Source organism: Pelodiscus sinensis, chromosome 2 (genome assembly GCF_052426305.1).
Source record: "Pelodiscus sinensis isolate ZL-2025 chromosome 2, ASM5242630v1, whole genome shotgun sequence".
NCBI classification, from domain to species: Eukaryota; Metazoa; Chordata; order Testudines; family Trionychidae; genus Pelodiscus; species Pelodiscus sinensis.
The window spans coordinates 1334816-1358617 of record NC_143053.1 but is presented as its reverse complement, the minus strand read 5'-3'; the positions used below and the strand labels follow the sequence as shown (position 1 = coordinate 1358617).

The following is a 23802-nucleotide window of genomic DNA, read 5'->3' as shown; positions in this document are numbered from 1 at the left end:
CCCGCCTGGTGGCGCTGCCCGAATGCCAGGAGGCCTGTGTCCCGGTGCCAGGCCGCTGGGCCTGGGCCTTTGTTCCCGCAGCTCCGTGCCTGCCGCTGGCCCGGCGCCAGGTCCCTCTGCTGCATCCGCTGCATCTGGCCGCTGAGCCGCGGCTGGGGGGCAGCGACCGGCTGTGGGTCCCTGGCAGGGCCGTTACTCACCTGCCTGTTCGCTGCCCGGGCCGGCTCGCGGGGCGGGGATGTGGGCCGGTGGCGTGGCCAGGCCTGGCCCGTCCCCGGGGCCCTGGGGCTCGGCCCTGCTGCGCCGTTCACCCGGGAGGGTGGGTGCCGAGCCGGAGCCGGGGGGCCCAGCCCGCGTGGGCCTCTCCTCCCAGCCCGCAGCTGTGGGCGGCTGTTCCTTTAAGGGGTAGGGCCAGGCCGGCTGGAATGTCATTCCAGCGCCGGGGCTGGGCTGGGCTCCCTGGGCCATGCCTGCCAGCCCGGCCCCAGCCCCCGTCTCCCACCCTGAGCCGCGCGGGCCCTCGCCGCTCCCCATGGCCACGTTCAGCCTCAGCAGCCTGCCCCCCAACCCCGAGGAGGAGGACTTCATCCGAGCCTATGAGGAGGTGCGGGAGAGATACAAAGGTACCGGCCTGGCCCCTGCCCCTGCCCCCGGCCCCTGCCCCCCGGTCCCCCTGGCCCCCGGCCCCTGCCCCCCGGCCGCCCCTGGCCCCTGCCCCGGCCCCTGCCCCCAGTCCCCCTGCTGGCTGGCCCCCGCCCCCCGGCCGCCCCTGGCACTCCAGGCAGGGCTGGGCTCCGGCGCCCGAACAGGCCAGGGCAGCACCCACGGATTGGTTCCCATAACAGGGCAGGCTGGGCGCTGCTGGCAGGAGCTGCCAGGCCCCGGGCTGACTGCGACCCACCAGGCAGGCTGCAGCCCAGCTATAGCCCCACACACCTGCTGGGAACAGGTGGGTCCCCTTGGCCTCCTGCGCAGGCCCTGGAGCCGGAGGGCGCTGTGGGGCAGGGGCCGTAGTGCCCGGCAGGGGAGCGGTGGGGGCAGGGGCAGGGGAGCAGTGGCGGCAGGGGCTGTAGTGTGGGGCAGGGGAGCAGCGGGGGTGGGGGCTGTAGCGGGGGCAGGGGCAGGGGCTGTAGTGTGGGGCAGAGGAGCGGTGGGGGCAGGGACTGTAGTGCCAGGCAGGGGAGCGGTGGGGGCAGGGGCTGTAGTGGGGGCAGGGGAGCGGCGGGGGCAGGGGCTGTAGTGAGGGCAGGGGAGTGGTGGGGGTGGGGGCAGGGGCACGGGCTGTGGTGGGGGCAGGGGAGTGGTGGAGGCGGGGGCATGGGCTGTAGTGTGGGGCAGGGAAGTGGTGGGGGCGGGGCGGGGGCATGGGCTGTAGCGGGGGCAGGGAAGTGGTGGGGGGTGGGGGCGGGGGCACGGGCTGTGTGTGCAGGGGGGGTGGGGGCGGGGGCACGGGCTGTAGTGGGGGCAGGGGAGCGGTGGGGGCGGGGGCAGGGGCTGTGTGGGGCAGGGGAGCGGTGGGGGCGGGGGCAGGGGCTGTTGTGGGGGTAGGGGAGCGGTGGGGGCAGGGGCAGGAACTGTTGTGGGGGCAGGGGAGCGGTGGGGGCGGGGGCTGGGGCTGTAGTGCGGGGCTCCGGGGCGCATGTGTGGGGCGGGGGCTTGCAGCTGCTGTGGTTTTGAGGTCTGGAGGATCTGCTGGCTCGGGGCCGGGCAGGGAGCCCGCTGCTGGGTGTGGGGGGGCAGGGATGGGGTACCTGGGAGGACGGGGGCAGTGGGGAGGGGAGGGACAGGGCGTGGAGACGGGGAGGCCCAGACGGTAGTCGGCTGGCTGGGATCACAGGCTCTCTGGAGCCCGGGGCTTTGGCAAACGTCAGTAGTAACGGGATCTCGGTAGCTATTTAAACTCAGCTGGCTTCCCTAGCGCCCCCCCCACGCAGCTCTGCCAGGCTCTCGCTCTCAGCAGCCCCCCCCCCCGCAGCTCTGCCAGGCTCTCGCTCTCAGCAGCCCCCCCCCCGCAGCTCTGCCAGGCTCTCGCTCTCAGCAGCCCCCCCCCCCCGCAGCTCTGCCAGGCTCTCGCTCAGCAGCCCCCCCGCAGCTCTGCCAGGCTCTCGCTCTCAGCAGCAGCCCCCCCGCAGCTCTGCCAGGCTCTCGCTCTCAGCAGCCCCCCCGCAGCTCTGCCAGGCTCTCGCTCTCAGCAGCCCCCCCCGCAGCTCTGCCAGGCTCTCGCTCTCAGCAGCCCCCCCGCAGCTCTGCCAGGCTCTCGCTCTCAGCAGCCCCCCCGCAGCTCTGCCAGGCTCTCGCCTCAGCAGCCCCCCCCGCAGCTCTGCCAGGCTCTCGCTCTCAGCAGCCCCCCCCCCCCGCAGCTCTGCCAGGCTCTCGCTCTCAGCAGCCCCCCCCCCCCCGCAGCTCTGCCAGGCTCTCGCTCTCAGCAGCCCCCCCCCGCAGCTCTGCCAGGCTCTCGCTCTCAGCAGCCCCCCCGCAGCTCTGCCAGGCTCTCGCTCTCAGCAGCCCCCCCCCGCAGCTCTGCCAGGCTCTCGCTCTCAGCAGCCCCCCCCCGCAGCTCTGCCAGGCTCTCGCTCTCTCAGCCCCCCCCCCCCGCAGCTCTGCCAGGCTCTCGCTCTCAGCAGCCCCCCCGCAGCTCTGCCAGGCTCTCGCTCTCAGCAGCCCCCCCGCAGCTCTGCCAGGCTCTCGCTCTCAGCAGCCCCCCCCCCGCAGCTCTGCCAGGCTCTCGCTCTCAGCAGCCCCCCCGCAGCTCTGCCAGGCTCTCGCTCTCAGCAGCCCCCCCCGCAGCTCTGCCAGGCTCTCGCTCTCAGCAGCCCCCCGCAGCTCTGCCAGGCTCTCGCTCTCAGCAGCCCCCCCCCCGCAGCTCTGCCAGGCTCTCGCCTCAGCAGCCCCCCCCGCAGCTCTGCCAGGCTCTCGCTCTCAGCAGCCCCCCCCCGCAGCTCTGCCAGGCTCTCGCTCTCAGCAGCCCCCCCGCAGCTCTGCCAGGCTCTCGCTCTCAGCAGCCCCCCCCCGCAGCTCTGCCAGGCTCTCGCTCTCAGCAGCCCCCCCCCCGCAGCTCTGCCAGGCTCTCGCTCTCAGCAGCCCCCCCCCGCAGCTCTGCCAGGCTCTCGCTCTCAGCAGCCCCCCCCCCCCGCAGCGCCTGCCAGGCTCTCGCTCTCAGCAGCCCCCCCCGCAGCTCTGCCAGGCTCTCGCTCTCAGCAGCCCCCCCGCAGCTCTGCCAGGCTCTCGCTCTCAGCAGCCCCCCCCCCCGCAGCTCTGCCAGGCTCTCGCTCTCAGCAGCCCCCCCGCAGCTCTGCCAGGCTCTCGCTCTCAGCAGCCCCCCCCCCCCGCAGCTCTGCCAGGCTCTCGCTCTCAGCAGCCCCCCCCCCGCAGCTCTGCCAGGCTCTCGCTCTCAGCAGCCCCCCCCCCGCAGCTCTGCCAGGCTCTCGCTCTCAGCAGCCCCCCCCCCCCGCAGCTCTGCCAGGCTCTCGCTCTCAGCAGCCCCCCCCCCGCAGCTCTGCCAGGCTCTCGCGCTCAGCAGCCCCCCCCCCGCAGCTCTGCCAGGCTCTCGCGCTCAGCAGCCCCCCCCCGCAGCTCTGCCAGGCTCTCGCTCTCAGCAGCCCCCCCCCGCAGCTCTGCCAGGCACTCGCTCTCAGCAGCCCCCTGCCCGCAGCTCTGCCAGGCTCTCGCTCTCAGCAGCCCCCCCCCCGCAGCTCTGCCAGGCTCTCGCTCTCAGCAGCCCCCCCCCCGCAGCTCTGCCAGGCTCTCGCTCTCAGCAGCCCCCCTGCCCGCAGCTCTGCCAGGCTCTCGCTCTCAGCAGCCCCCTGCCCGCAGCTCTGCCAGGCTCTCGCGCTCAGCAGCCCCCCCCCCCCGCAGCTCTGCCAGGCTCTCGCGCTCAGCAGCCCCCCCCCGCAGCTCTGCCAGGCTCTCGCTCTCAGCAGCCCCCCCCCCCGCAGCTCTGCCAGGCTCTCGCTCTCAACAGCCCCCCTGCCCGCAGCTCTGCCAGGCTCTCCCCCCCCCGCAGCTCTGCCAGGCTCTCGCTTCCAGCCCCCCGCAGCTCTGCCAGGCTCTCGCTTCCAGCCCCCCCGCAGCTCTGCCAGGCTCTCGCTCTCAGCAGCCCCCCCCCGCAGCTCTGCCAGGCTCTCGCTCTCAGCAGCCCCCCCCCCCGCAGCTCTGCCAGGCTCTCTCTCTCAGCAGCCCCCCCCCCGCAGCTCTGCCAGGCCTCTCAGCAGCCCCCCCCCCGCAGCTCTGCCAGGCTCTCGCTCTCAGCAGCCCCCCCCCGCAGCTCTGCCAGGCTCTCTCTCTCAGCAGCCCCCCCCCGCAGCTCTGCCAGGCTCTCGCTCTCAGCAGCCCCCCCCCCCCCCGCAGCTCTACCAGGCTCTCGCTCTCAGCAACCCCCCCCCCCCCGCAGCTCTGCCAGGCTCTCGCTCTCAGCCCCCCCCCCCCCCCCCCCCCTCCGCAGCTCTGCCAGGCTCTCGCTCTCAGCAGCCCCCCCCCCCCGCAGCTCTGCCAGGCTCTCGCTCTCAGCAGCCCCCCCCCCCCGCAGCTCTGCCAGGCTCTCGCTTCCAGCCCCCCCCCGCAGCTCTGCCAGGCTCTCGCTTCCAGCCCCCCTAGGCAGCTCTCAGCAGCCCCCCCAGCAGCTCTGCCAGGCTCTCGCTTCCAGCCCCAGGGGGTGTGACACTGCCCCTGGGGGGTGTAAAAGCTGAGTGGGCGTGTGCTGTGTCCCCCAGCAACCCCCAGGTATCCCCCTCCCCTCGGTTTCAGGCCTTGCTCCGTGGGGGGCCCTGCTGGGAGGAATGGGGCCAGGTCTGTGGTCTGTGCACAGCCTGTACGGGCCCCCTAAATGCAGGTGTGGGGCAGGGCCAGGGGTCGAGGAGGTGAGGGGGCAGGGCAGGGCCAGAGGTGGGGCGCAGCGCGCGGTAGCTGGGGGCCAGCGGGATAAGGCGGGGGGCAGGGTAGCAGAAGTTCATTGGTGTAGGGGAAGGTGTCGTTTGACGTGGGGCAGCGGGGGGGGGGACACACCCATTCTCCTCAGCCCAGAGGCACAGTGGGCCTGGCGTGTGGGTCGCGCCATGGGGCTGAGCCCGCTGCCTGCACGATGCGCTGGAGCCAGGGCTTGGCGGGGCTGCAGGAGGCTGGCGCTGCCCGCCTGTGCCCGTACTCCCGAGGGCGGGGGCCTCCCCTCCCCGCCGGTGGGGCCGGGCACTCGGTGGGGTCCCTCGGCCTGTGGCTGGGAGCTGCCCTCGCTGGGTGGGCCCGGTGCTGCGCCCACTGGGCGTGTGGGGCCAGACAGGCCCGCCGGGGGGCTGGCCCTGGAAGGGGCAAGGGAAAGGCAGCCGGCCCCCAAACGACACTTGCTCAGGTGCTGCCGTGGGCCGGGGGAGCAGTGGGGCCGAGGGGGGAGCCGCCCCTGGTGCCAGCTGAGACGGGCCCTGTGGCGCTGCTCCCTCCCCCGGGCCTGGCAGGGCACAGCATGGGGGGGGCACGTGCTGGGCCCTTCTGGCGAGGGGGGCGCTGCCCGGGAGGGTACAGAACAGTCAGGGGGCTGGGGTGCGGGCGGCTCTGTCTCCCAGGGGGCTCCACCCGAGGGGCGGCCGAGCGGGGTGCAGCCCCAAGCTGACCTGCGGCCTGAGCCGGGGTGGCTGCTGGGAAGGCCAAGGGCCGCCCATTGGGCCCATCCCCTGCTCTGCATATGGACAGGTGGGGCCACCGGAGGCCCCGGGGGGCAGGCGCGGGAGTGGTGGGGCAGAGGCCTCAGGAAAGGGGGCAGGTAGGGGCCTCTTGCCTCCGCACAATCTGGGGGGCCGGCAGGCAGAGAGCAGGGCACACAGCTGGCTTTAGCCTGGGGGGCGGCCAGGCCTGAGCCCCCCCCTCTGCCTCCCGGGCACCCCCCTGCGCCCCGCGCCTCCCCCCCAGCGCCTCCCAGGCACCCCCCCAACTCCCCGCGCCTCCCCCCCCAGTGCCTCCCAGGCACCCCCCCAGCACCCCGCGCCTCCCCCCCATCGCCTCCCGGGCACCCCCCCCGCGCCCCCCCCGGACACTCCTGGGCTCCTCCCCCTGCATACCCCGGGCACACCCGCCCTGCGCCCCCCCGGACACCCCCCCCAGCACCCCGCGCCTCCCCCCCCAGCGCCTCCCGGGCACCTCCCCCAGCACCCCGCGCCCTCCCCCCCCAGTGCCTCCCGGGCACCCCCCCAGCGCCCCGCGCCCTCCCCCCCAGCGCCTCCCGGGCACCCCCCCGCACCCCCCCAGCGCCTCCCGGGCTCCTCCCCCTGCATCCCCCGGCGCCCCCCCGGGCACACCCGCCCTGCAGCACGGCGGGGCCCGGGGCCAAGGCTCCCTGCTGTCAGCGGTGCCAGGTCTGCGCCAGCCCGGCCCGCTGCCTCCTGCTCCGGGTTTATTACCCTGCAGCGCCTGGCCCCGAGCCTGCCCGGCCCCGCACCGCCACGCAGGGGCCTGGGCCCGCAGTGGGGGAGGGGCAGAGAAGGCCCCCCCGGGGGGACGGGGGAGGGTAGTGGAGCTGTTGGGGGAGGGGCAGAGAAGGCCCCCGGGGGGGTGGGGGAGGGTAGTGGGGCTCTTGGGGGAGGGGCAGAGAAGGCCCCCGGGGGGACGGGGGAGGGTAGTGGAGCTGTTGGGGGAGGGGCAGAGAAGGCCCCCGGGGGGGCGGGGGAGGGTAGTGGGGCTCTTGGGGGAGGGGCAGAGAAGGCCCCCGGGGTGACGGGGGAGGGTAGTGGGGCTGTTGGGGGAGGGGCAGAGAAGGCCCCCCGGGGGGCGGGGGAGGGTAGTGGGGCTGTTGGGGGAGGGGCAGAGAAGGCCCCCGGGGGGGTGGGGGAGGGTAGTGGGGCTCTTGGGGGAGGGGCAGAGAAGGCCCCCGGGGTGACGGGGGAGGGTAGTGGGGCTGTTGGGGGAGGGGCAGAGAAGGCCCCCCCGGGGGGGCGGGGGAGGGTAGTGGGGCTGTTGGGGGAGGGGCAGAGAAGGCCCCCGGGGGGACGGGGGAGGGTAGTGGAGCTGTTGGGGGAGGGGCAGAGAAGGCCCCCGGGGGGGTGGGGGAGGGTAGTGGGGCTCTTGGGGGAGGGGCAGAGAAGGCCCCCGGGGTGACGGGGGAGGGTAGTGGGGCTGTTGGGGGAGGGGCAGAGAAGGCCCCCGGGGGGACGGGGGAGGGTAGTGGAGCTGTTGGGGGAGGGGCAGAGAAGGCCCCCGGGGGGGTGGGGGAGGGTAGTGGGGCTCTTGGGGGAGGGGCAGAGAAGGCCCCCCCGGGGGGGTGGGGGAGGGTAGTGGGGCTGTTGGGGGAGGGGCAGAGAAGGCCCCCCCGGGGGGGTGGGGGAGGGTAGTGGGGCTCTTGGGGGAGGGGCAGAGAAGGCCCCCCGGGGGGGCGGGGGAGGGTAGTGGGGCTGTTGGGGGAGGGGCAGAGAAGGCCCCCCGGGGGGGCGGGGGAGGGTAGTGGGGCTGTTGGGGGAGGGGCAGAGAAGGCCCCCCGGGGGGGCGGGGAGGGTAGTGGGGCTGTTGGGGGAGGGGCAGAGAAGGCCCCCGGGGGGGCGGGGAGGGTAGTGGGGCTCTTGGGGGAGGGGCAGAGAAGGCCCCCGGGGTGACGGGGGAGGGTAGTGGGGCTGTTGGGGGAGGGGCAGAGAAGGCCCCCGGGGGGGACGGGGGAGGGTAGTGGGGGGGAGCAGGCCCCCTCCCCCGGGGGCTCCATGGCCCCCCCGGCCCCTGTTCCTCACGCTGCCCCCCCGTGGGTCCGTGGAGCAAAGCTGCGGCCGTAGGGCCAGCACCCCCCCCCCCGGCCTGGCCCTGTGAGCGGCGGGGGGGCAGTGTCGCTGCCAGCGAGGGGGGCCCCGCAGGCTGGAGGGGCGCAGCCTGTGGGGGGGGGCAGCCCAGGCCGCCCCGGGGGGGGCGGGGGACCAGCGCTGCCGCAGTACTCGCGGATCAATGAATGGGCCGCAGGCTCGGCCGCTGATTGGCTGCCGCTGGCCGGGCGGGGCCGCAGCCCTCCCCCCCCCGGTGCCGGCCCGCAGAGCCGGGCTGGGCCAGCTGGTGCCGCGTCCGCCCGGGCCCGCCATGGCCGCGTCCCGCTGCATCCAGCACGAGATCAGCTCGCTGAAAGGTACCGGCCCGGCCCGGCCCGCCTGGCCCGCGGGCCTCCGCGTGTCCCGGCTTCCCGCTGCGCTGGGGGTGGGGCGATTGGGGCTGTGGAACGTGGGGCTGGCTGGTCCTGGGGGGGTGTAGGGCGGGGGGGGGGTGATTGGGGCTGTGGAACGTGGGGCTGGCTGGTCCTGGGGTGGTGTAGGGCGGGGGGGGTGATTGGGGCTGTGGAACGTGGGGCTGGCTGGTCCTGGGGGGGTGTAGGGCGGGGGGGGGGTGATTGGGGCTGTGGAACGTGGGGCTGGCTGGTCCTGGGGTGGTGTAGGGCGGGGGGGGTGATTGGGGCTGTGGAACGTGGGGCTGGCTGGTCCTGGGGTGGTGTAGGGCGGGGGGGGTGATTGGGGCTGTGGAACGTGGGGCTGGCTGGTCCTGGGGGAGTGTAGGGCGGGGGGGGTGATTGGGGCTGTGGAACGTGGGGCTGGCTGGTCCTGGGGTGGTGTAGGGCGGGGGGGGTGATTGGGGCTGTGGAACGTGGGGCTGGCAGGCCCTGGGGGGTGTGGGGCTGGGGGGGCGATTGGGGCTGTGGAACGTGGGGCTGGCCCTGGGGGGTGTAGGGCTGGGGGGGCGATTGGGGCTGTGGAACGTGGGGCTGGCAGGCCCTGGGGGGTGTAGGGCTGGGGGGGCGATTGGGGCTGTGGAACGTGGGGCTGGCAGGCCCTGGGGGGTGTGGGGCTGGGGGGCGATTGGGGCTGTGGAACGTGGGGCTGGCCCTGGGGGGTGTAGGGCTGGGGGGGCGATTGGGGCTGTGGAACGTGGGGCTGGCTGGTCCTGGGGGTGTGGGGCTGGGGGGCGATTGGGGCTGTGGAACGTGGGGCTGGCCCTGAGGGGTGTGGGGCTGGGGGCGCGATTGGGGCTGTGGGACGTGGCTCCATGCCTGGCGCCCGGGTGAGCTCTGCTCCTGCTTCAGCAAAGGCTGCACCTGCCCCCCTGCCAGCCCCGGGAGCCCACCTCTGCTCCACCCCAGAGCCAGCTGCACCAGGCTGGAGCCGGAGCCGGAGCTGGGTCTGGCCCATGCTCTGTGGCTGAGGCCAGCCCCTTCTCTGGCCAGGCAGGGCCTGTGCGCACGCTGCGGGGCAGTGGAGACCCTGTCACAGGCTGGGCCAGCCTTGGGGCGTGGTGCCCCCCACGGGCTGCTTGTCGCAGGCGGGGGGTCCCCGTGGCTCAGGCCACAAAGGCAGCGGGACCCGGCCTCGGAGCCCTGGGCAGCTCTGCTCCGCCGGCTCCGCTGCTGGTGCCCGTCTCAGCCGGGGGCAGGGGGTATCCAGGCCTGGGCACCGTCCCCCCCCGGCCCTGTGCAGGCCGGCTCACCCAGCCGTGTCTAGAACGGGAGACGGCGCCAGGGGCTGTGGGGCAGCAGTGAGGGACGGGACTGAGGGGCACCGGGGGCCTGTGCGGAGCCCAAATCTGGGGGGTAAGCACTGCGGGGCAGGAGTGGGGGCAGTTGGGGGACGGGCTGGGGGGGCAGGAGTGGAGGGCGCCGGGGGAGCAGGGCCTGCGGGCGGGAATGAGGGGCACCGGGGGGGCAGGGCCTGCGGGCGGGAGTGAGGGGGCCGGGGGCGCAGGAGTGAGGGGCGCTGGGGGGCAGGGCCTGTGGGGCGGGAGTGAGGGGTGCTGGGGGCTGGTGGGGTGGGAGTGAGGGGCACCAGGGGGCAGGGCCTGCAGGCGGGAGTGGGGGGGCCGGGAGCTGGGGGGCGGGAGTGAGGGGCGCCGGGGGGCAGGGCCTGCAGGCGGGAGTGGGGGGGCCGGGAGCTGGGGGGCGGGAGTGAGGGGCGCCGGGGGGCAGGGCCTGCAGGCGGGAGTGGGGGGCCGGGAGCTGGGGGGCGGGAGTGAGGGGCGTCGGGGGGCAGGGCCTGCAGGCGGGAGTGGGGGGCCGGGAGCTGGGGGGCCGGGAGTGAGGGGCGCCGGGGGGCAGGGCCTGCAGGCGGGAGTGGGGGGCCGGGAGCTGGGGGGCGGGAGTGAGGGGCGCCGGGGGGCAGGGTCTGCAGGCGGGAGTGGGGGGGCCGGGAGCTGGGGGGCGGGAGTGAGGGGCGCCGGGGGGCAGGGCCTGCAGGCGGGAGTGGGGGGCCGGGAGCTGGGGGGCGGGAGTGAGGGGCGCCGGGGGCAGGGCCTGCAGGCGGGAGTGGGGGGGCCGGGAGCTGGGGGGCGGGAGTGAGGGGCACCGGGGGGCAGGGCCTGCAGGCGGGAGTGGGGGGCCGGGAGCTGGGGGGCGGGAGTGAGGGGCACCGGGGGGCAGGGCCTGCAGGCGGGAGTGGGGGGCCGGGAGCTGGGGGGCGGGAGTGAGGGGCGCCGGGGGGCAGGGCCTGCAGGCGGGAGTGGGGGGGCCGGGAGCTGGGGGGCGGGAGTGAGGGGCGCCGGGGGGCAGGGCCTGCAGGCGGGAGTGGGGGGCCGGGAGCTGGGGGGCGGGAGTGAGGGGCGCCGGGGGGCAGGGCCTGCAGGCGGGAGTGGGGGGGCCGGGAGCTGGGGGGCGGGAGTGAGGGGCGCCGGGGGGCAGGGCCTGCAGGCGGGAGTGGGGGGGCCGGGAGCTGGGGGGCGGGAGTGAGGGGCGCCGGGGGGCAGGGCCTGCAGGCGGGAGTGGGGGGCCGGGAGCTGGGGGGCCGTCTCTCTGGTCAGACTGGGGCGTGGCTGAGAGAGGCAGGGATCGCGGTGGGGACGGGGTTCTGCCGGTGGCAGTGGGGGGGGGCTGGGGGGGCCCCGTCTTTCCCCTTGGCTGCCCTACGGTGGGGCAGGTGCCTCCTGGGTCATGCCCCTTGGGCGGGGGCCAGGCCCCGGGGGAGGGGTGCTGGGGCCGTGCTGCTCAGAGGTTAAGGGGGCCCACTGCCAGCAGGGGGTGGGGGCTGCCGGGGGCTGCGCCCTCCTGCCTTGGCTGCGTTGCTGCTGGGGGCTGGGCCGAGGCCTGTGGTGGGGGGGCCCTTTGTCTGATTGACGTGGGAACCGAGCCCCCCGCCAGCGCCAGCCTGATGAATAGTCTGACCCCTTGGCCGCGGCTTCCAGGCCCTTCCTTGGCTCCGGCGCCGCCGCTTCCACAAGCAGCCGCTTTGTTCGGGGCTCAGCTCGAAAGCCCTGGCGCCCCGGCCCTGCTGACGGCAGCGCTCCCAGGCCCCGAGTGCGGGAGGCGCTGGCCACGCGCCAGGGGGTCTTGGGCACTGGCGAGGGCTCCGTGCTGGGCGCCTGTCTCCACCACGGCCCCCAGTCCTGCTCCCCACCGGCGGCCAGGCAGCGAGGGGCATCGGGGAACGGGGGGGAGGGCATGGAAGAGCTCTGGGGGGCCGACACTGTATGGGGGTCACACTGTGGTGCGGGGGCTCTGAGCACTACGGCACTTAGCCCAGTGCCTGGAGATGGAGACAGGGCTGATCAGACAAGGGACGAGCTGCCGGCGGTAGCAGGGTTTGGGGGTGTCACTCCTACAGCGCGTGGACGGGAGCAGACAAGGAGCCGGGTGCCGGCGGTAGCGGGATTTGGGGGTGTCACTCCTACAGCGCGTGGACGGGCGCAGACAAGGAGCCGGGTGCCAGTGGTAGCGGGGTTTGGGGGTGTCACTCCTGCAGCGCGTGGACAGGCGCAGACAAGGAGCCGGCTGCCGGCAGTAGCGGGGTTTGGGGGTGTCACTCCTACAGCGCGTGAACAGGCGCAGACAAGGAGCGAGCTGCCGGCGGTAGCGGGGTTTGGGGGTGTCACTCCTACAGTGTGTTGATGGGCGCAGACAAGGATCGAGCTGCCGGCGGTAGCGGGGTTTGGGGGTGTCACTCCTGCAGTGCGTTGACAGGGGCAGACAAGGAGCCGGCTGCCGGCGGTAGCGGGATTTGGGGGTGTCACTCCTGCAGCGCATGGATGGGAGCAGACAAGGAGCGAGCTGCCGGCGGTAGCGGAGTTTGAGGCTGTCACTCCTGCAGCGCGTGGACGGGCGCAGACAAGGAGCGAGGTGCCGGCGGTAGCGGGGTTTGGGGGTGTCACTCCTGCAGCGCCTGGACAGGCGCAGACAAGGAGCGAGGTGCCGGCGGTAGCGGGGTTTCGGGGTGTCACTCCTGCAGCGCGTGGATGGGAGCAGACAAGGAGCGAGCTGCCGGCGGTAGCGGGTTTTGGGGGTGTCACTCCTGCAGCGCGTTGACGGGCGCAGACAAGGAGCCGGGTGCCAGTGGTAGCGGGGTTTCGGGGTGTCACTCCTGCAGCGCGTGGACGGGAGCAGACAAGGAGCGAGCTGCCGGCGGTAGCGGGGTTTGGGGGTGTCACTCCTACAGCGCGTGGACGGGAGCAGACAAGGAGCGAGCTGCCGGTGGTAGCGGGGTTTGGCGGTGTCACTCCTACAGCGCGTGGACGGGCGCAGACAAGGAGCCGGGTGCCAGCGGTAGCGGGGTTTCGGGGTGTCACTCCTGCAGCGCGTGGATGGGAGCAGACAAGGAGCGAGCTGCCGGCGGTAGCGGGTTTTGGGGGTGTCACTCCTGCAGCGCGTTGATGGGCGCAGACAAGGAGCTGGGTGCCGGCGGTAGCGGGGTTTGGGGGTGTCACTCCTACAGCGCGTGGACGGGAGCAGACAAGGAGCCGGCTGCCGGCGGTAGCAGGGTTTGGTGGTGTCACTCCTGCAGTGTGTTGATGGGCGCAGACAAGGATTGAGCTGCCGGCGGTAGCGGGGTTTGGGGGTGTCACTCCTGCAGCGCGTGGACGGAAGCAGACAAGGAGCGAGGTGCCGGCGGTAGCGGGGTTTGGGGGTGTCACTCCTGCAGCGCGTGGACAGGCGCAGACAAGGAGCGAGGTGCCGGCGGTACTGGTGTTTGGGGCTGTCACTCTTGCAGCGGGTGGACGGGCGCAGACAAGGAGCGAGGTGCCGGCGGTAGCGGGGTTTGGGGGTGTCACTCCTGCAGTGTGTTGACGGGCGCAGACAAGGAGCCGGCTGCCGGCGGTAGCGGGGTTTGGGAGTGTCACTCCTGCAGTGTGTTGACGGGCGCAGACAAGGAGCCGGCTGCCGGCGGTAGCGGGGTTTGGGGATGTCACTCCTGCAGCGCGTGGACGGGTGCACACAAGGAGCGAGCTGCCGGCGGTAGCGGGGTTTGGGGGTGTCACTCCTGTAGTGTGTTGACGGGCGCAGACAAGGAGCCGGCTGCCGGCGGTAGCGGGGTTTGAGGGTGTCACTCCTACAGCACGTTGACGGGCGCAGACAAGGAGCCGGGTGCCGGCAGTAGCGGGATTTGGGGGTGTCACTCCTACAGCGCGTGGACGGGAGCAGACAAGGAGCCGGGTGCCGGCGGTAGCGGGGTTTGAGGGTGTCACTCCTGCAGCGCCTGGACGGGCGCAGACAAGGAGCGAGATGCCGGCGGTAGCGGGATTTGGGGGTGTCACTCCTGCAGCGCGTGGACGGGAGCAGACGAGCCGGGTGCCGGCGGTAGCAGGGTTTGGGGGTGTCACTCCTACAGCGCGTTGACGGGCGCAGACAAGGAGCCGGGTGCCGGCGGTAGCGGGGTTTGGGGGTGTCACTCCTACAGCGCGTGGACGGGAGCAGACAAGGAGCCGGGTGCCGGCGGTAGCGGGATTTGGGGGTGTCACTCCTGCAGCGCGTGGACGGGAGCAGACAAGGAGCCGGCTGCCGGCGGTAGCGGAGTTTGGGGCTGTCACTCCTGCAGCGCGTGGACGGGCGCAGACAAGGAGCGGGCTTCCGGCGGTAGCGGGGTTTGGGGGTGTCACTCCTTCAGTGTGTTGATGGGCGCAGACAAGGAGCCGGCTGCCGGAGGTAGCGGGGTTTGGGGGTGTCACTCCTACAGCGCATTGACGGGCACAGACAAGGAGCTGGGTGCCGGCGGTAGCGGGGTTTGGGGGTGTGACTTCTACAGCGCGTGGACGGGCGCAGACAAGGATAGAGCTGCCGGCGGTAGCGGGGTTTGGGGCTGTCACTCCTGCAGCGCGTGGACGGGAGCAGACAAGGAGCGAGGTGCTGGCGGTAGCGGGGTTTGGGGATGTCACTCCTGCAGTGTGTTGACGGGCACAGACAAGGAGCTGGCTGCCGGCGGTAGCGGGGTTTGGGGGTGTCACTCCTGCAGCGCGTGGACGGGCGCAGACAAGGAGCGAGGTGCCGGCGGTAGCGGGGTTTGGGGGTGTCACTCCTGCAGCGCGTGGACGGGCGCAGACAAGGAGCGAGGTGCCGGCGGTAGCGGGGTTTGGGGGTGTCACTCCTGCAGCGCGTGGACGGGAGCAGACAAGGAGCGAGCTGCCGGCGGTAGCGGGGTTTGGGGGTGTCACTCCTGCAGCGCGTGGACGGGAGCAGACAAGGAGCTGGGTGCCGGCGGTAGCGGGGTTTGGGGGTGTCACTCCTGCAGCGCGTGGATGGGAGCAGACAAGGAGCGAGCTGCAGGCGGTAGCGGGGTTTGGGGGTGTCGCTCCTGCAGTGTGTTGACGGGCGCAGACAAGGATCCGGGTGCCGGCGGTAGCGGGGTTTGGGGGTGTCACTCCTACAGCGCGTTGACGGGCGCAGACAAGGAGCCGGGTGCCGGCGGTAGCGGGGTTTGGGGGTGTCACTCCTACAGCGCGTGGACGGGAGCAGACAAGGAGCCGGGTGCCGGCGGTAGCGGGATTTGGGGGTGTCACTCCTGCAGCGCGTGGACGGGAGCAGACAAGGAGCCGGCTGCCGGCGGCAGCGGAGTTTGGGGGTGTCACTCCTGCAGCGCGTGGACGGGAGCAGACAAGGAGCCGGCTGCCGGAGGTAGCGGGGTTTGGGGGTGTCACTCCTACAGCGCGTTGACGGGCGCAGACAAGGAGCGAGCTTCCGGCGGTAGCGGGGTTTGGGGGAGTCACTCCTTCAGTGTGTTGATGGGCGCAGACAAGGAGCCGGCTGCCGGAGGTAGCGGGGTTTGGGGGTGTCACTCCTACAGCGCATTGACGGGCACAGACAAGGAGCTGGGTGCCGGCGGTAGCGGGGTTTGGGGGTGTCACTCCTACAGCGCGTGGACGGGAGCAGACAAGGAGCGAGCTGCAGGCGGTAGCGGGGTTTGGGGGTGTCACTCCTACAGCGCGTTGACTGGCGCAGACAAGGAGCCGGCTGCCGGCGGTAGCGGGGTTTGGGGCTGTCACTCCTGCAGCGCGTGGACGGGAGCAGACAAGGTGCGAGGTGCTGGCGGTAGCGGGGTTTGGGGGTGTCACTCCTGCAGTGTGTTGACGGGCACAGACAAGGAGCTGGCTGCCGGCGGTAGCGGGGTTTGGGGCTGTCACTCCTGCAGCGCGTGGACGGGAGCAGACAAGGAGCGAGGTGCTGGCGGTAGCGGGGTTTGGGGATGTCACTCCTGCAGCGCCTGGACGGGCGCAGACAAGAAGCGAGGTGCCGGCGGTAGCGGGGTTTGGGGGTGTCACTCCTGCAGCGCCTGGACGGGCGCAGACAAGGAGCGAGGTGCCGGCGGTAGCGGGGTTTGGGGGTGTCACTCCTGCAGCGCGTGGACGGGAGCAGACAAGGAGCGAGCTGCCGGCGGTAGCGGGGTTTGGGGGTGTCACTCCTGCAGCGCGTGGACGGGAGCAGACAAGGAGCCGGCTGCCGGCGGTAGCGGGATTTGGGGGTGTCACTCCTACAGCGCATTGACGGGCACAGACAAGGAGCTGGGTGCCGGCGGTAGCGGGGTTTGGGGGTGTCACTCCTACAGCGCGTGGACGGGAGCAGACAAGGAGTGAGCTGCAGGCGGTAGCGGGGTTTGGGGGTGTCACTCCTACAGCGCGTGGACGGGCGCAGACAAGGAGCCGGGTGCCGGCGGTAGCGGGGTTTGGGGGTGTCACTCCTACAGCGCGTGGACGGGAGCAGACAAGGAGCCGGCTGCCGGCGGTAGCGGGGTTTGGGGGTGTCACTCCTGCAGTGTGTTGACGGGCGCAGACAAGGAGCGAGCTGCCGGCGGTAGCAGGGTTTGGGGGTGTCACTCCTGCAGCGCGTGGACGGGAGCAGACAAGGAGCCGGCTGCCGGCGGTAGCGGGGTTTGGGGCTGTCACTCCTGCAGCGCGTGGACGGGAGCAGACAAGGAGCCGGGTGCCGGCGGTAGCGGGGTTTGGGGGTGTCACTCCTGCGGTGTGTTGACAGGCTCAGATAAGGAGCGAGCTGCCGGCGGTAGCGGGGTTTGGGGATGTCACTCCTGCAGCGCGTGGACGGGAGCAGACAAGGGGCGAGCTGCCGGCGGTAGCGGGGTTTGGGGGTGTCACTCCTACAGCGCGTGGACGGGAGCAGACAAGGAGCCGGCTGCCGGCGGTAGCGGGGTTTGGGGGTGTCACTCCTGCAGCACGTGGACGGGAGCAGACAAGGAGCCGGCTGCCGGCGGTAGCGGGGTTTGGGGGTGTCACTCCTGCAGCGCGTGGACGGGAGCAGACAAGGAGCCGGCTGCCGGCGGTAGCGGGGTTTGGGGGTGTCACTCCTGCGGTGTGTTGACAGGCTCAGATAAGGAGCGAGCTGCCGGTGGTAGCGGGGTTTGGGGGTGTCACTCCTGCAGCGCCTGGACGGGCGCAGACAAGGAGCGAGCTGCCGGCGGTAGCGGGGTTTGGGGGTGTCACTCCTGCAGCCTGGTGCCGGCGGTAGCGGGGCACCTCACTGAAGGGGGGTTGCAGTGTTAGTGGCTCAGCAGGGGGTGGCCGGCGTGTTGAGGGGCTGGCGGGGGGGGGGGGGTTCTGCCACCCGCTGTCTCTGCCTGGGGGAGGGGGGAACCAGGAGTCACGTGTGGGCCGAAAGATGGGGTGGCCGGCAGGGAGGGGCAGGAGGCGGGCGGGATCCCCAGGGCAGGCCAGTGGGGGGCAGCCTGCGCTCCAGGGCGTCCCCCAAACCCCGAATCTTCTCTGCTCCCTCCTCTCCCACACGGCCAGGAGGGCTGTGTCCATGGAACTGGGCAGGGCCAGCCCAGACCGGGCGGGGAGAGCGGTGGTGGGGTGGGGAGGGGTGTGTACAGCCAGTCGGGGGGTTACTGGTACTTGTGGTGGGGATTGGGTGCGTACAGCTGTTGGGACGGTGTTCCCTGCAGTGGCGGCGGGGGAGGGGTGCGTACGGCCCTTCGGGGGGGTGACGGGCAGTAGGGGCGGGGGAGGGGTGCGTACGGCCCTTCGGGGGGGTGACGGGCAGTAGGGGCGGGGGAGGGGTGCGTACGGCCGTCGGGGGGGGTGACGGGCAGTAGCGGCGGGGGAGGGGTGCGTACGGCCGTCGGGGGGTGACAGGCAGTAGGGGCGGGGGAGGGGTGCGTACGGCCGTTGGGGGGGTGACAGGCAGTAGGGGTGGGGGAGGGGTATGTATGACCTTTGGGGGGGACAGGCAGTAGGGGTGGGGAGGGTTGCGTACGGCCGTCGGGGGGGGGGTGACAGGCAGTAGGGGTGGGGGAGGGGTATGTATGACCATTGGGGGGGACAGGCAGTAGGGGCGGGGGAGGGGTACGTACGACCCTTGGGGGGGACAGGCAGTAGGGGCGGGGGAGGGGTATGTATGACCATTGGGGGGGACAGGCAGTAGGGCAGTGGGGGAGGGGGGGGTGGGGGGGACAGGCAGTAGGGGGCGGGGAGGGGTGCGTACGACCCTTGGGGGGGACAGGCAGTAGGGGCGGGGGAGGGGTACGTACGACCCTTGGGGGGGACAGGCAGTAGGGGCGGGGAGGGGTGCGTACGACCCTTGGGGGGGACGGGCAGTAGGGGCGGGGAGGGGTGCGTACGACCCTTGGGGGGGACGGGCAGTAGGGGGCGGGGAGGGGTGCGTACCATCTGGGGAGGTGGCTCTCGGGTCCACAGCAGCCGGCTTTACCCCGCAGCTGCCCGGCGTGGGAGCGGCGCCAGTCGGGCAGTCCGCGGTTCCCTGTTGGGCGGGACTCTGGCCTCGTGTTCCTGTCGGGCAGATCCCGTTGCTGCCTCAGTTTCCTCTCTGGCAGGGTGGGGCAGAGCAGCTGTCTGGCTCGCCGCGCGGGCTGGCGTGGCAACGGTTAACGCCGCCTACGCCCTGGCCGCCTGGGCCCGGTGCCAGGAATGGAGCCATGTGTGGGCTGGGGGTGGGGCTGGCTTGGCCGGAGCCCACAGGGACCGGCCCGGGCCCATCCCCTCTGGCTCCGTGCCCTGCCCACGTGCCCAGGGCTGCGCCCTGCCGCGTGGGCACTACCCCGCCGGGATCCCCCCGGCACCCTGTGGGCAGTGCCGAGCGGAGCCCGGGGTGCCCGCCCCCTCCCCCGGCCCGCCCCCTCCCCCCCCCGCTTGTGGGAAACCGGAGGGGAAACTCTGAGGAAAGTCCTGGCCGGCGCGGAGCCGCTTCGCTCTCCCTGGAGGAGCCAGGCGGGGGGGCTGAGCCCCCGGCCCGCGCCCACGTGTCCCCCAGCCGGGGCGGGTCCCTGCCGCTCGCCAGCCAGGCCGGCCGCGCCTGCTGCTCCGGCTGCCGCCCGCCATGGTGGCCGGGATGCTGATGCCGCTGGAGCGGCTGCAGGCCGTCTACGAGCTGCTCTTCCGCGAGGGCGTCATGGTGGCCAAGAGGGACGCGCGGCCGCAGAGCCGCCACCCGCAGCTGCCCGGCGTCACCAACCTGCAGGTGCTGCGGGCCCTGGGCTCCCTGCGCTCCCGGGGGCTGGTGCGGGAGACCGTGGTCTGGCGCCACCACTACTGGTACCTGACGGACCCGGGCGTCCAGCACCTGCGCCAGGCGCTGCACCTGCCGCCCGAGATCGTGCCCGTCTCGCTGCAGCGCGGCCACCGCCCCGGGCCCCTGCCCGCAGCCCCCAGCCCCCCCAAGCGCCCGGCGGGCGGGCAGCAGGCGGGGGGCTCGCGCCAGGCCTACCGCAGGAGGGAGGAGACCCGGGAGCCGTGCGTGGTGGCCGCCGCGGCGGGGGGAGTGGCCCGGCCGGCGCCCAGCCCTGCCCAAGGTTAGTGGCCCAGCGGTGTGGGGGGCCAGGGGGAGCGAGGGGGGCTGGTGTAGAAGGGGGCAGGCAGGGGGCTGTGTTCATTCATTCCAGCGGGCAGTGCTGGGGGGCGGTGTTCATTGGGGGGGGCGGTGCCAAGGAGGGTAGGTGGGGGGGGCTGTGTTCATTCATTCCGGCGGGCAGTGCTGGGGGGGCTGTGTTCATTTATGGGGGCGGTGCCAAGGAGGGTAGGTGGGGGGGGCTGTGTTCATTCATTCCGGCGGGCAGTGCTGGGGGGCTGTGTTCATTGGGGGGGGCGGTGCCAAGGAGGGTAGGTGGGGGGGCTGTGTTCATTCATTCCGGCGGGCAGTGCTGGGGGGGGCTGTGTTCATTGGGGGGCGGTGCCAAGGAGGGTAGGTGGGGGGGCTGTGTTCATTCATTCCGGCGGGCAGTGCTGGGGGGCTGTGTTCATTGGGGGGCGGTGCCAAGGAGGGTAGGTGGGGGGGCTGTGTTCATTCATTCCGGCGGGCAGTGCTGGGGGGCTGTGTTCATTGGGGGGGCGGTGCCAAGGAGGGTAGGTGGGGGGGCTGTGTTCATTCCGGCGGGCAGTGCTGGGGGGGGCTGTGTTCATTTGGGGGGGGCAGTGCCAAGGAGGGTAGGTGGGGGGGGGGCTGTGTTCATTCATTCCGGCGGGCAGTGCTGGGGGGGCAGTGTTCATTTGGGGGGCGGTGCCAAGGAGGACAGGTGGGGGGGGCTGTGTTCATTCATTCCAGCGGGCAGTGCTGGGGGGCTGTGTTCATTTGGGGGGCGGTGCCAAGGAGGGGGTGGGGGGGCTGTGTTCATTCATTCCGGCGGGCAGTGCTGGGGGGGGGGCTGGGTTCATTCTGGGGGGCGGTGCCAAGGAGGGTAGGTGGGGGGGCTGTGTTCATTCATTCCGGCGGGCAGTGCTGGGGGGCTGTGTTCATTGGGGGGGCGGTGCCAAGGAGGGTAGGTGGGGGCTGTGTTCATTCATTCCGGCGGGCAGTGCTGGGGGGCTGTGTTCATTGGGGGGCGGTGCCAAGGAGGGTAGGTGGGGGGGCTGTGTTCATTCATTCCGGGCAGTGCTGGGGGGCTGTGTTCATTTGGGGGGGCGGTGCCAAGGAGGGTAGGTGGGGGGCTGTGTTCATTCATTCCGGCGGGCAGTGCTGGGGGGGGCTGTGTCATTTGGGGGGCGGTGCCAAGGAGGGTAGGTGGGGGGCTGTGTTCATTCATTCTGGGGGCTGTGTTCATTTGGGGGGGGCGGGGTGCCAAGGAGGGTAGGTGGGGGCTGTGTTCATTCATTCCGGCGGGCAGTGCTGGGGGGGCTCATTTGGGGGGGGGGCGGTGCCAAGGAGGGTAGGTGGGGGCTGTGTTCATTCATTCCGGCGGGCAGTGCTGGGGGGCTGTGTTCATTGGGGGCGGTGCCAAGGAGGGTAGGTGGGGGGGGGCTGTGTTCATTCATTCCGCGGGCAGTGCTGGGGGGGCTGTGTTCATTTGGGGGGCGGTGCCAAGGAGGGTAGGTGGGGGGGCTGTGTTCATTCTGGCGGGCAGTGCTGGGGGCTGTGTTCATTGGGGGCGGTGCCAAGGAGGGTAGGTGGGGGCTGTGTTCATTCTGGCAGTGCTGGGGGGCTGTGTTCATTGGGGGCGGTGCCAAGGAGGGTAGTTCATTCATTCCAGCGGGCAGTGCTGGGGGGCTGTGTTCATTGGGGGGCGGTGCCAAGGAGGGTAGGTGGGGGGGCTGTCTATTTGGGGGGGGGGTGCCAAGGAGGGTAGGTGGGGGGGCTGTGTTCATTTGGGGGGCGGTGCCAAGGAGGGTAGGTGGGGGGGCTGTGTTCATTCTGGCGGGCAGTGCTGGGGGGGCTGTGTTCTGGGGGGGGGCAGTGCCAAGGAGGGGGTGGGGGGGCTGTGTTCATTCATTCCGGCGGGCAGTGCTGGGGGGCTGTGTTCATTGGGGGCGGTGCGAAGGAGGGTAGGTGGGGGCTGTGTTCATTCATTCCGGGCAGTGCTGGGGGGCTGTGTTCATTGGGGGGCAGTGCCAAGGAGGGTAGGTGGGGGGGCTGTGTTCATTCATTCCGGTGGGCAGTGCTGGGGGGGCAGTGTTCATTTGGGGGGCGGTGCCAAGGAGGGTAGGTGGGGCTGTGTTCATTCATTCCGGCGGGTGCTGGGGGGCCTGTGTTCATTTGGGGGGGCGGTGCCAAGGTGGGTAGGTGTGGGGGCTGTGTTCATTCATTCCGGCGGGCAGTGCTGTGTTTGGGGGGGCGGTGCCAAGGAGGGTAGGTGGGGGCTGTGTTCATTCATTCCAGCGGGCAGTGCTGGGGGGGCTGTGTTCATTGGGGGGCGGTGCCAAGGAGGGTAGGTGGGGGGGCTGTGTTCATTCATTCCGGCAGGCAGTGCTGGGGGCTGTGTTCATTTGGGGGGGCAGTGCCAAGGAGGGAGGTGGGGGGGCTGTGTTCATTCATTCCCGCAGTGCTGGGGGGCGGTGTTCATTGGGGGGCAGCAAGGAGGGTAGGTGGGGGGGCTGTGTTCATTCATTCCGGCGGGCAGTGCTGGGGGGGCTGTGTTCATTGGGGGGCGGTGCCAAGGAGGGTAGTGGGGGGGACTGTGTTCATTCATTCCGGCGGGCAGTGCTGGGGGGGCTGTGTTCATTTGGGGGGCGGTGCCAAGGAGGGTAGGTGGGGGCTGTGTTCATTCATTCCGGCGGGCAGTGCTGGGGGGGCTGTGTTCTGGGGGGGCGGTGCCAAGGAGGGTAGGTGGGGGGCTGTGTTCATTCATTCCAGCGGGCAGTGCTGGGGGGGGCTGTGTTCATTTGGGGGGGGGCGGCCAAGGAGGGTAGGTGGGGGCTGTGTTCATTCATTCTGGGGGCTGTGTTCATTTGGGGGGCGGTGCCAAGGAGGGTAGGTGGGGGCTGTGTTCATTCATTCCGGCGGGCAGTGCTGGGGGGGCTGTGTTCATTTGGGGGGCGGTGCCAAGGAGGGTAGGTGGGGGGCTGTGTTCATTCATTCCGCGGGCAGCCTGGGGCCTGTGTTCATTTGGGGGGGGCGGTGCCAGGAGGAGGTGGGGGGGGGTAGGGCTGGGGGGCTGTGTTCAGGGGGCGGTGCCAAGGAGGGTAGGTGGGGGGCTGTGTCCATTCCGGCGGGCAGTGCTGGGGGTGGCAGGCAGGGGGCGCTGTGTCCATTGGGGAGGCCGTTCAGAGGGAGGCAGGCGGGGGGGGCGCTGTGTCCATTGGTGGGAGGCCGTGCAGAGGGAGGCAGGCGGGGGGCGCTGTGTTAATTCGGGGAGGCCGTGCAGAGGGGGCAGGCGGGGGGGCGCTGTGTTAATTCGGGGAGGCCGTGCAGAGGGGACAGGCGGGGGGCGCTGTGTTAATTCGGGGAGGCCGTGCAGAGGGGGCAGGCGGGGGGGCGCTGTGTTAATGGGAGGCCGTGCAGAGGGGGTAGGCGGGGGGGCGCTGTGTTAATTCGGGGAGGCCGTGCAGAGGGGGCAGGCGGGGGGGCGCTGTGTTAATTCGGGGAGGCCGTGCAGAGGGGGCAGGCGGGGGGCGCTGTGTTAATTCGGGGAGGCCGTGCAGAGTCATAGAATCATAGAATAATAGGACTGGAAGGGACCTCGAGAGGTCATCGAGTCCAGCCCCCGCCCTCAAGGCAGGACCAAGCTCCGTCTACACCATCCCTGACAGATGTCTATCTAACCTGTTCTTAAATATCTCCAGAGAGGGAGATTCCACCACCTCCCTTGGCAATTTATTCCAATATTTGACCACCCTGACAGTTAGGAATTTTTTCCCTAATGTCCAATCTAAACCTCCCCTGCTGCACTTTAAGCCCATTACTCCTTGTCCTGTCCTCAGAAACCAAGAGGAACAAATTTTCGCCTTCCTCCTTGTGACACCCTTTTAGATATTTGAAAACCGCTATCATGTCCCCCTTAATCTTCTTTTTCCAAACTAAACAAGCCCAGTTCATGAAGCCTGGCTTCATAGGTCATGTTCTCTAGACCTTTAATCATTCTTGTCGCTCTTCTCTGTACCCTTTCCAATTTCTCCACATCTTTCTTGAAATGGCGCCCAGAACTGGACACAGTACTCCAGCTGAGGCCTAACTAGTGCAGAGTAGAGCGGCAGAATGACTTCACGAGTTCTGCTTACAACACACCTGTTGATACAACCTAGAATCATATTTGCTTTTTTTGCAACAGCATCACACTGTTGACTCATATTCAACTTGTGGTCCACTATGACCCCTAGATCCCTTTCCGCCATGCTCCTTCCTAGACAGTCGCTTCCCATCTTGTATGTATGGAACTGATTGTTCCTTCCTAAGTGGAGCACTTTGCATTTCTCTTTATTAAACCTCATCCTGTTTACCTCTGACCATTTCTCTAACTTGCTAAGGTCATTTTGAATTATGTCCCTATCCTCCAAAGAAGTTGCAACCCCACCCAGTTTGGTATCATCTGCAGGCGGGGGCAGGCGGGGGGAATGTGTCCATGGGGGGCAGGCGAGGCAGCTGCGTTCATGGGGGAGCCGGTGCCTGGGGGGGTGGGGGGTGGCAGCTGCTGCAGGGATACCTTAGGGGGTGTGGGGGGGACAAGGACGTGCGACTCCGCCCTGGGAACAGCTGGCGCCTCAGGCCTGCCCTTGACCCTTTCTGCCCCAGGCTGAGCGAGCCGGCTCTGGAGGGGAGGAGGGTCAGGAGCCCAGTGGGTGCAGGGCCCGGGGCTGCCGGGGTCAGAGGCGGGGACCCCGCCAATCCAGCGGGGGGGCCTGTGGGTCAGGGCTCTGGGGAGGCGAGGTGGCCAGGGCGGAGGGCCGTGCCCGTCCCGGTGGTGGCTGCCTGCCGGCTGTGGGGCCAGGCCCGGGTGGGGG

General features: G+C 71.4%; 1 protein-coding gene across 12 annotated transcripts in view; it reads left to right on the top strand.

The window, feature by feature from the left end:
• Positions 1–23802, top strand: part of PLEC (plectin) — a 198268-nt gene that overhangs the window by 60849 nt on the left and 113617 nt on the right. For 2 of the 12 annotated variants that reach the window (XM_089775886.1, XM_089775885.1), the window contains exon 1: positions 430–623. The exons of 6 other annotated variants lie outside the window; for them this stretch is intronic. In XM_089775886.1, the coding sequence (XP_089632012.1) occupies positions 467–623 (157 nt within the window). In that variant the 5' untranslated portion in view covers positions 430–466. Of the gene's footprint in view, positions 1–429; positions 624–8000; positions 8081–18432; positions 18948–23802 lie in introns of those variants that run through there. 4 more of the 12 variants (XM_089775884.1, XM_089775880.1, XM_089775881.1 and 1 more) reach the window with 4 other exon arrangements.